General features: G+C 35.8%; 1 protein-coding gene and 1 long non-coding RNA gene across 2 annotated transcripts; both read right to left on the reverse strand.

The window, feature by feature from the left end:
- Positions 1–2,286, reverse strand: LOC139191432 (uncharacterized). The gene is made up of 3 exons (XR_011575488.1): positions 2,121–2,286; positions 1,459–1,879; positions 1–1,357 (listed from the first exon to the last, which is right to left on the reverse strand). It is a non-coding gene; the product is annotated as an uncharacterized lncRNA (long non-coding RNA).
- A 5,939-nt stretch (positions 2,287–8,225) lies between these two features.
- LOC103450143 (cation/calcium exchanger 2) lies at positions 8,226–10,418 on the reverse strand. Its single transcript, XM_008389453.4, has one exon. The coding sequence runs from the start codon at positions 10,115–10,117 to the stop codon at positions 8,414–8,416; it is 1,704 nt and encodes a 567-aa protein (XP_008387675.3). The 5' UTR covers positions 10,118–10,418; the 3' UTR covers positions 8,226–8,413.
- Between the last annotated feature and the right edge of the window lie 1,190 nt (positions 10,419–11,608).

Below are 11,608 nucleotides of genomic sequence, written 5' to 3' on the forward strand. Positions count from 1 at the left end.
TCCAAGGTGAATCTAAAAGTTATTTTGATTAATTGTCAAGCAGCCAGACTACATAAATAAAAAGAAAAAAAAAATCCCACATCGTCTCTTCAATTCATCCATCTTCAATCCACGAGCTCTATGTTTCCAGCATATGCTCATTTTTCTAAGAATTCTTGAAGTTGAAGAGCTAAAGTTGTGTTATCCAAGATGTCTACTGCCATAATTAACCTAAATCAATAAACAAAATGTTAGAATGATAACACAAATTGTGACTTATAACCCCAAATATAAGTTTCAATACAAACATAATTATAAAAGTCATGAAATGATGGAAGTATGAGAGATAAACTCAATTGTGTTCACTCTTTTATGACCTTCTTCGGTTGCTTCATAGATAGTAACTCCTTCTTCATTACTAACTTCTCTTAACCTTACTGTCAAACAACTCATGTACTCAATTTCAAAGAACTTGAATAGTTTATTGGTGTACGCCTCAGCTGCATGACATAAAATTCCACTAATTACTTTGAGACGAGGCATACCTTGTTTGCAGCGAAAATCTTCCTGCAACTCTGTCAAACGCATGTCTTCTAGCTTTTTCTCATAGTGAAGCACAAACTCAATAATACTTGTTGTCTTTGTACACATTTGATGGAAAACATTATTTGTACTCTCAACTCTTTGAGTGGATTTCATATTTCCAGAGAAAGTATCTAAGCTAAAAGAAGAACACCACTTATTACGAAGGTTATATAGCTTATTAAGCCATGAATGAGTTTGAAGGTTGAACTTACTAGTCATGGAATCCCATGCAGCTTCAAATTTTGGTACACTTTGACAACCACCAAACACCTTGTTGAAATGTGTTCTGAACTCAGGATTGGCATAAAGGCTAGAAATATTTTTTGTAGCATTATGTGCGATGTGCCAAGTACATAACCGATGATGTGTCCCTGTAAACACTTGCTTAATAGCATTTGCCATTGCTTGATCTTCATTAGTGAAAATAGTCTTTGGTTGTTTATTACCCATCGACTCTAAGAATGTCTTAAATAACCAAACAAATGATTCGGTGCTTTCGTCTAACAAAAAAGCACAACCAAGTAGCACATTCTTCCAATGATGATTAACTCCAACAAATACAGCGCAAATCAAATTGTACTTGTTAGTTCGAAATGTAGTATCAAAGCATAAAGCATCTCCAAAGCAATCATAGTCTAACCTTGATCTATCATCTCTCCAAAAAAAATTTGTCATCCGATTCAGTTGGTCCACTTGTATCGAATAGAAAAATTTGGAATCCTTTGCTTGCCTTTCCTTGAAATGATTAAACAAACTTTGTGCATCTCCTCCTTCCATCGTTTTAGACTTCTTCCTACACAAAAAATTTTGACAATCTTTCTTTGTTAATCCAATATTTTTCAGCCCGTCCAACTTCTTCTGCTAAGTAACAATATGATTGTGAGGGCTTTATACCTGCATCCAAGATAGAACTAATGACCCCAGCATGAGCATCGTGTATTTTTCTACCCGATCTTAGAAATTGTCTTTCTTCGGGCTTGGCAAGCTCATGATTATGAATTGAATTAACATGTGAAATCTTCCATACACCTTGATTTACTGAAAATCTGATTAAAGCCTTGCAACCTATTCGTGTAGTAAGTTTATCAACCATGCCGTCATTGCGTAAGTCTTTAAACAGTGGAAACCCTTCTTTGGAACACAAAAAATCTCGTTGCGTAATATTATTTAATTTATCTCTTTGAATATGCCCTTTACGAAGACTGAACCCCTTCCTCAAAGCATAAGCATTGCATACCTGAAAAGCTTCAGCGTCTGAATGCACCACCATTCTGATTTTTAGATTTTCTTCAAACTCCGTTGCCTCAGTAGCAACCTATCAATTGAAAAAAAAATCAAAGATTAGACTAACATATTAATTAAAGACTCATAATAAAGAAGGTAGCAAACATAGCAGATACCCTAATTCATATTATAAATATAAAAAAACACCCTCACCCGAACCCAAAAACCCTCAATTAAAAGAAAAGAAAATAACCCTAATACAGCTATATATGTGGGTTATTCATGTCACATGATCAAAGCAACTATTGTATAAAGAAAGAAAAGAAACTTACATATTCTTGGTTGCTTTCCATGATAAAATTGGAGTAGGTGCAAAACTTTTTTTATTTTTTATTTAAAGAAAGAAAGAAACGAAATTGGAAAAGAAAGAAAGGGGAGGGAGTTTTGAAGCCTAAGACCTTTGGCAAAACATGGAGGGGGGGGGGTTTGGGAAGAAACAAAAAAGGGGGAAAGAAATAAAAAAGGAAACATTTGGCAAAAACCTTCGGCAAAACATGGGGGGGGGGGATTTGGGAAGAAACAAAAAAGGAAGCATAACATTAATATATATAATATATTAATTAGTTAAAAAATAATTATAAAAATTTTAAATATAAAAGAAAGATAAAAGATTATATTTAAGACTTGCCACATGGCAAGTTTTGAGTAGACTGTAGTGCCATTCAACGAAATCCAGTGGCAAGCCAAACCCCACACAAGTTTTTCTCCTACTCACGATTCTCTTCAAAAACAACATATTAGTGGATATCAAAATAATTACTTGCTCCCTTATATGTCGCCATATCGATTGAATTCAATAATTCTTAACTTTATTCTTCTTTTCTAAAATTTGAAACATTTTATTTTATTTTATCTTTTTTTTCGTTGAAATTGACCCATATTTTATCCAGAATCAAAGTAAGGAGCCGGAGACTTGGAGTAAGAAGAACATCATCAACAAAATGGAGATCAAACATTTGAGTTTATGCAGTAGTTTACAATAATTGATGGTCATAAGGGGTGAACTCCTTGTCGCCTTACTAAGCATTGTCATATCGTTATTTGCTGTATCAGTGTTCTATGATCTTGTCAAGGTCTGCAAGAAAGAAGATATGTTCCATCGTTTTCTCAGAAGATGATATATGTCCCCATGTATTTTGGACTATATTGCATAGAAATTGGACAACAATTGAAAGCTTTTGTGACCATTCAGATTTCAGCATGGCTTTAAGAATGCACTGCGCCAAATTGTGACGACTTTTGAATCGACTGCAACTGGCCTCATGAAATGTATCCTCTCTCCTAATCAATAAATCAATAACGATGATGTAAGACATTATAGTATACAAGAGAGTGACTCTTTTTGCCTAATGCCACTTTTATATAGTCATTACGTATTTCGAAAGTGATGTATTTGGACATACGGAATTAACATCTACTAATACATGTGAGTTTTACATGCAAATATAGAGCCAATACTATTAAAATTGTGCTAATATATATGTCAATTTTGTGTATCTAAATAGCATTATATCATCTCAGTTCTTTTTCTAGATGGAGAAAGATTATGCGAGATTAGCTCTTCACAATAGTCGCGTATGAGGCACCTACCCTCCCCTGAAGAAATGAGGACCATTACACCTAGAAACCCCACCTGTCCATCATTCACCAAATTTATTGATAATGATGAAAGTAAACGGAAAAGATAGAAGCAGGGGAACGATGCCAAGATCCGCAAAGACAAAACGATCAATGAGAACAATAATAAGAATAAAACAAAATGTCATGAGCATGGGTAGAGGTAAAACAATCTAGAACCGTAGACCTCTAGTAGTAAGTATAACTATCTGCCTCAAATGAAGCGAAATCATCTGCAACCATTTCCTTCTCTATATAAGTATGTGTACACATAAATCGCATTTGATGAAGTTGACAAAGACAATTCTTCCAATCCACCATAAGAAATCAAGGGATTCCATTAGGAGCCTTAAAAATATAGTGAATAAGGCAGACAATTGCGTTACTTGTAAACTTTACTAAGAAAAACAATTGCTTACACGTGCATGCATACAGTTTCTGACCGTTTGACGGTTAGATGTCACTCCACCACAAATCAAGGACGGAAATTGCCCATGCGAAAACGATAGCACATATCTTATTCGTATTTCTCTGTCAAAGTTTTGGCGTATCCTAATTAGTTAGTAAGTAATGTTTTTTATTTTTTTTCTGCAACATGAACCTTTGATTTGGTTGGATTCAGATCCGTGTCTTCTAGCCATTAATTACATTTATCCAATTAATTATGATGTGTCACCTTTACTTTGTCAATAGTACAATAAAAATAAAATTATGATCACTCACTGTTTAATTTTAATTCAACAATGAAAGAGAAAAAAAAAAAAAAAGTAGAAAATCATGATTTGGCTCGTAGCCCAGGATTGAGGAATAATATATACATAGGCTGCAAAGTCATAGGACCACTTGGCAAAATTCCAAGTTGATATGGGGGCCGGCCTTTGATCAATCAATCATCCTCCTGCCTAACACAATAATTATTAGTTTTAAAAGTTAGCAGCATGGTGTGACTATTTACGAACATGTCGACGGACTTGATGAGGTTACGAGGTTTGAAAAATGGACTTACGTACTCAGATTGCACAATCTGTCAAGCGGCATGCACACTATAGTAAGACTAGGGCAAAAAATTAGGTCGCTCCATTCTTTATAACCAACCAAAACCCGTCGAACTTTGGAAAATGTTTCAAATTCAAATCAGGTCAACCTCTCATTTTCATGTAATGAAATCAGACTAATACAAGTGACGGTCCATGTAGGGTGGCGTGCCAGTGATAATGCTGGAGAATGGGAGGGTTGACTGACAGAATGAGGATGGGTAGCGGTAGCCTCTCTTTTAGTTTGAAGAAATAAAATTTGAGTTGTTTTTTTTACTTTACTGCCTATAAGTTTACTGAGTTTCGCATTTATGTACTAATTCAATATTTTTTGTGCATTACATTCTTGCAGGCAAACTTTTGTTCAAAATCAACTTACATTTTTCTCAAAATAAGAGAAATAATTTCTACACACTTCTTCCTCGTTCTGCATACCCAGCTTATTTATGTTTTTTCTTTTTTTCCTTGCGTTATTTGATCCAAAAACCATAAACAAACAAGAGCAGATAAATAAATAAAAAACGTGCGTGAAAATCATCTCTCATAAACAAAAACTATGCAAACTTGGGCATAGAAACAAAGGGACGTAGCAATCGGACACTTAAACCTTGGAAGGTTGGTGCCTCTCCTATAGGTAAAGTGTTCGATCCTTATCCTCCTTGGATTTTTATTCAATTTCTGCTTACTTGGTGCTTGTTCTCGTGATGAAAATGCAGGTTTATTTTGGCACGAAATCCTACAATTTCTATACAAGGTTTTAAAAAACGCTAGGCGCTAGTCAGGCAACGGGCTGGCGCCTAGCGCTTAAGCGGATTTAGGTAAATTTCTTGTATATCTTGTAAATAAGTGCATATTGACACTTACAAAAAAGTATCCAACAAGTCCAAAATTTAAAAACACATTAAGCATATATGCCATATAACCATAGTGAGGAGTATTGTAGGATGATACATGTACAACAAGTTCACAATGTAAAACAACATAAAATAGAAATTAGGAGGAAAATAAGGAATTGAAGAATTTGAGAAATGGGTAGATAGACGAAGTGATGACGGCTTGGTTTTGTATTTGTTTGTGAAATTAGAGTAAGAGAGAGCTGCAGGGCACGGGTTAGAACTTAGACTTTAAACAAATTTCAAAAAAAAAAAAAAAAAAAAAAACCCACCCAGCCACCTAGGGCCATCCCGATTTTTCCAACCGTCTTGCACGAAATCGCCTCGGTTCCAACCCGCCCAGCGCTTAGGCGGCCGCTAGGCTGTTTTTTAGAATATTGTTTCTATATGTGGTGATTTGTGGTATAGGGTGTGGTTAGACCTTGGCTTTTTGGTGGCCTAGAGAGAGGAGACGATGGAGAGAGAAGGAAAGGGAAAGAGTGAAGATGAGGGAAGGGGAGAGTGTTATTCAATGGCGAAATGGTGTCACGTCAAAATAGTCACTTACACGTGCATGCATACAGTTTCTGACCGTTTAACGGTTAGATATCACTCCACACAAATCAATGGCGGGAATATCCCATGAGAAAACGATAGCACATATCTTATTCGTATTTCTCTGTCTAAGTTTTGGCGTACCCTAATTAGTTAGTAAGTAATGTTTTTTATTTTTTTCTGCAACATGAACCTTTGATTTGGTTGGATTCAGATCTGTGTCTTCTAGCCATTAATTACATTTATCCAATTAATTATGATGTGTCACCTTCTTCCTTTGTCAATAGTACAATAAAATTATGATCACTCACTGTTTAATTTTAATTCAACGATGAAAGATAAAAAAAAGTACAAAATCATGATTTGGCTGGAAGCCCAGGATTGAGTAATAATATGTACATAGGCTACAATGTCATAGGACTAAGGTCTAAAATATCGATATTATCTCGATATTTCCATCGAAATTTCAGTGTTTTTGGACTACCGATATTTCCGATATCATCGATATTTTAGACCTTGATAGAAACTCTATGTGGTACTAAGTTACTCATGTATCTTACCATGCAATGTATAAAGTGTAAAATATTGTACTAATTCATTATATATAAATGATTATGGTGTATTTAAAATTCTTTCATTAATTACTACATATTTTCTACACTCACAATGTTTGCCAGCTCGCTATATAATCAACTTAAATCAGTTAAATCCATCATGCAATGTATTTCCTTCCAATTTTTTGTGATAAACTAATAGATAATTGACTAAATAAACATCCTGCAAAATTTCAATAAAAATTTCCAAGTTTTTCTTACAATTTCCGTGGTTTTTATTCAATTTTTATCGATATCGATAATATCCCAATATTTTCATCGAAATTTCCATGTTTTTGGACTACCGATATTTCCGATATCATCGGACCTTGATAGGACCACTTGACAAAGTCCCAAGTTGATGTGGGGGCCGGCCTTTGATCGATCAATCATCCTCCTCCTGCCTAACACAATTATTAGTTTTAAAAGTTAGCAGGATGGTGTGACTATTTACGAACATGTGGACGGGCATATTGACAAGGCAATCAGAGAATTGAAAAATGAAACTGAAGAGCAACACAAGTTAACAAGGTTCGGCAAATTGACCTACGTTCTCGGATTGCACAGACTGTCAACCAGCATGCAAACCATAATGAGACTAGGGCAAAAAATTAGGTCGCTCCGCTCTTTATAACCAACCAAAACCCGTCGAACTTTGGAAAATGTTTCAAATTCAAATCAGGTCACCCTCTCATTTTCATGTAATGAAATCAGACTAATACAAGTGATGGTCCATGTAGGGTGGCGAGGCCAGTGATAATGCTGAAGAATGGGAGGGTTGACGACAGAAGGAGGATGGGTAGCGGTAGCCTCTCTTTTAGTTTGAAGAAATAAATTGAGTTTTTTTTTTCACTTTACTGCCTATAAGTTTACCGGGTTTCGCATTTATGTACTATTTCAATATTTTTTTTGTGCATTACATTCTTGCAAGCAAACTTTTGTTCCAAATCAACTTACATTTTTCTCCAAATAAGAGAAATATTTTCTACACACTTCTTCCTCGTTCTGCATGCCCAGCTTATTAATGTTTTTTTTAAAAAATTTTCCTTTCTTTATTTGATCCAAAAACCATAAACAAACAAGAACGGATAAATAAAAAAATGTGCGTGAAAATAATCTCCCGTAAACAAAACCTAAGCAAACTTGAGCATAGAAACAAAGGGACATAGCAATCGGACACTTAAACCTTCGAAGGTTGGTGCCTCTCCTCTAGGTAAAATGTTCGATCCTTATCCTCCTTGGATTTTTATTCAATTTCTGCTTACTTAGTACTTGTTCTCGTGACGAAAATGCAAGTTTATTTTGGCACGAAATCCTACAATTTCTATATGTGATTTGTGGTATAGGGTGTGGTTAGACCTTGGCTTTTTGGTGGCCTAGAGAGAGGAGAAGACGGAGAGAGAAGGAAAGGGAAAGAGTGAAGAGGAGGAAGGGGGAGAGTGTTATTCAATGGCGAAATGGTGTGTCACATAAAAAAATACAGTTTGATTTTTCATATAAGTGCGTCACAATGAAATTCCGAATAGATAATGGTTGTGATAGCTTGACGTGCAACGATTGACGATAGCACAACTTATTCGTCTTGTTTTCAAAGAGACTATTTTTACAACTCAAACTTGCAATCGCCGAATCTCTTGCAAAGATGTATTTTCCCAAGACACATAATTTCCATGTACAAGAGAAACTAGATGCCAGGATGCTGACAGTTTACTCAAACAAACAAATCAATGTATACATTTCTTTTCACTAATTAAAGGCTTGTCAACTACACTTACCACCTCAAATCAAGCTAAACAAAAGCTGCAATTAACTTAGTATCTCAACCACACAAAACAAAGCTTGTAAGTAACTATATTTACATTAACTAGTTAAAAATTTACAGGATTAACTCATACTACCAAAGTGTTTGAATCAACCTCAAAGACATGGAACCGATGTACGCAACCAAAAGCCCACCTCCCAACACCCCATCAAGCCTCATACCTCTCCTCGGTAGAACCACAAGTGCCCAAAGCAAGCCGCCAACCAAGAAACCAACGGTCTCCAAGAGGTATGCATCACTCTGGATCAAAACAGGTGACGGAAATTTAAACCAAGCTGAGCCAACAAGCGATAACCCTAATCCAAACAGAGTGTTGAAGATAGGGCCAGCATAACATGCTGAAAATGCAGTTTGAGCTCCTTCTGTTCCACCATTCAAAGCCATTGTCAAATTTGTTATCAAGTCCCCAAGCGAGTTGCCCCAAGCAAGGACTGTCAGCCCTAATATTGAAGGACTCACACCTGATATGTACCCTATAGAAAGTAACAACCCTACCAATTCTTGAGCTGAAAGGTAACTCCAAGTAACACTCATTACAAACCCTGCGGCAAGCCAAGGAAATAAGCACTTTTTTGGTGGGCTTGACTTCTCGGTTGTCAAAAAAGCAACAATCCCAAAAGTGATTCCAAAAATCAAACCGATAATATAGATTGCAAGCTTTGTCTTGAAGCTAAAATTTCCAAATTGATGGTTCCAAAGTGTTGACAAAAGCACTGGTGCTAGTGTCACTGAAGCAACTACATATGGCTTACACCATCTTTCTTCACAAACAACAGGAATAGTCAATCTCCTAGGCAGATAAAGCGGCAGCTCAAGTATGAAAATCAGCGTGTGAAAAAAAACCGATGATCTAAGATTAGAGCAGCATTTCTTGACTTCTACTACTTCAGAACTTCCTTGTGCAGCTCCTTCCTCTGCAGCACTGAGATCTTCCTCTTCAATGCTGCTAAGAATTGGCACAGTCAAGTCACTCTCATTGCTCGAATTACAGCTCAATTCTACACTTTTCTTCCGATGCTTGTGTGAGACGTAAACCACAATCACATAAGCAATATAGAGCGAAGAGAAAGCCATTGCAGCCCACACATCTATTTCCTTGCGAATCAAGATAACACCCAAACATACAATGACCAAAAGGTAGAAGCAAATATCTCTCACAAAGTCCGCTTTGTGAACTCGAATGCGCCTTTTGCGCATTGAAATGCTTAAGATTCCAACCACAGCACACGACACAAAGGAAGCACCGCCCAAAACTGTATTAAGACCAATTTCGCCCGTCCCGCCACCCATAAACGAAACAAGACTGGAAAACACATCAGGGGCTCCATTGCCAAGAGAAAGCAGAGTTACCCCAGCGATTGTGGGGGACAGTTTTAACAACCTAGATAAACTATCAAGTGAAGAACAAAAGTACTCAGAAGCTGTGTTCCCCAACACATAGAACAAAACCAGAAGCCAAAGAAACATACAGCAATAACCCAATAGAGGAAAAGTTCCAAAATTGCAGTAGAAAAGGTTAAGATAGTTTATATAGCCTTGGGAGACACATGGGTTGTTGGATTTAAGGTAAAAGCACTTTGCTTTGTAGCCATCTAAACTAAGAAAACCCTTGCAATCTAGTGAACCAGAAAATCTGGAAACCCCAGAAGTGCTTAGAACCAGAAAATCTGGAGCATAGGAATGTACGACCAAGAAAGCGCATCCCACTAACAGAAACGAGATGTTCAAGAAAGTGATGTAATTTTTGTACTTTGGTAAGAAAACTAAGGTACCCATTAGAGAAATTCAAAATCTAATCTAAAATTAAAAAAAAAAAAAAGTAGAGCAATTGATTGAAATTGAATTTACCTTTATGATTGTGCTCCAGACCAATTGGAGAAGATCATAAAAATCCAAAAACTAGGGCAGAAACTGAGGAAAATATACAAAAAATAGAAGGGTGGAAATTGAAATGGATGGAGGGTTTTTGAATTTGGTAAAGCTTAAGGTGTTAAGGTTGCAGCTTTTCTTGTGGAGAGAAGCGGAAGAGACAGAGCATTTGTAGCTTCCCTTCTGAGTTTCCACATTGTAGGAATATTTGTCACTTTATCCAATGTACGGCCATAGATCATGGATGCTGCGAGTTGAGGTCACGTGTCGAATGATAATGTCATTGGGGCCCACAACCGTCCAACAAAAAGCAGTTCCCACGGCATTCAAGCGGTAAAAACTACACGTATGAATTTGGTGGACGTCGGCTATCACGGTGAGTTTAGCATCTGATCTGTTAGAGCCAAGAGAAGAGAACCCACGATATAAAAACTTGTGTCGCCTTGCCAATGTGCTTTACATTTTTTCTTACTTTCTTCATTATTTGTTTGTAGATCACATTCTCCAAGATATTTTTGGGTTCATTGATCTTTATAAGTCATTTGTTCCTCTTAAAAAGAGATTTTCTTGCATCACCAATTTATCATGCAACGATCATTAATTTAATGAATGGATAACAACAACAAAGCCTCATTTTAATGAGTATGAGATCGGTTGTATAAATTTAAAACGTTACTGAACTCAGTTTTACGCCAATTTTATTAGATGGATAATACAATTTTTTCAATACATGACCAAATTTACAAATATTTTTGGAAAGTGATTTTCACACATATTCTTTTCGCTTTTTTTTTTTTTTTTTGACAATTATGTAAGAAACTAAAAAGAGTAAAAAAACTTCGTGACGCTATTGAGACTAAATTTTAATTACATAAAAAAGTCCCTCCGCCTTATACAATGAGGAGGACGTGACATGATTGCTTTTATTCAATCCACATTCTCCCCCACTTGACCATTTCATCAACAATGTTGTCTAAATGCTTTTCTTTCCTTCTTCAATTTGATGTTTAGGCCCAAACAAGAAACAAGCAACACTAGACTAAAACAACTGCCGTACAATAGCCAGATAAAAAGGGATACAAAGGAGAACATGTATATATATATATATATGTATATATATGTATATATGTATTTATGTATATATATGTATTTATGTATTTATGTATATATATGTATTTATGTATTTATGTATATATATGTATTTATCAGTTAAGATGACAACCTTTCTTGGATAGAACTGAGCATAATAAACCTGCAAACAAGTTTATTTATGGTAGACAAGCAACACTATTTATATATTTATTTTCAGGCTATTACAACTTTGACGTCGAAAAGAAGATTTAGGGAATGTGGTTTTCTTATCAGTTAGGGTTTTTACGTGTCACATTCTTTACCTAA

The sequence above is a fragment of the Malus domestica genome, chromosome 14 (assembly GCF_042453785.1).
Source record: "Malus domestica chromosome 14, GDT2T_hap1".
NCBI classification, from domain to species: Eukaryota; Viridiplantae; Streptophyta; class Magnoliopsida; order Rosales; family Rosaceae; genus Malus; species Malus domestica.

Excerpts from the sequence above, each read along its gene's own strand:
- LOC103450143 (XM_008389453.4), bottom strand. The coding sequence starts at position 10,117 with ATGGGTACCTTAGTTTTCTTACCAAAGTACAAAAATTACATCACTTTC.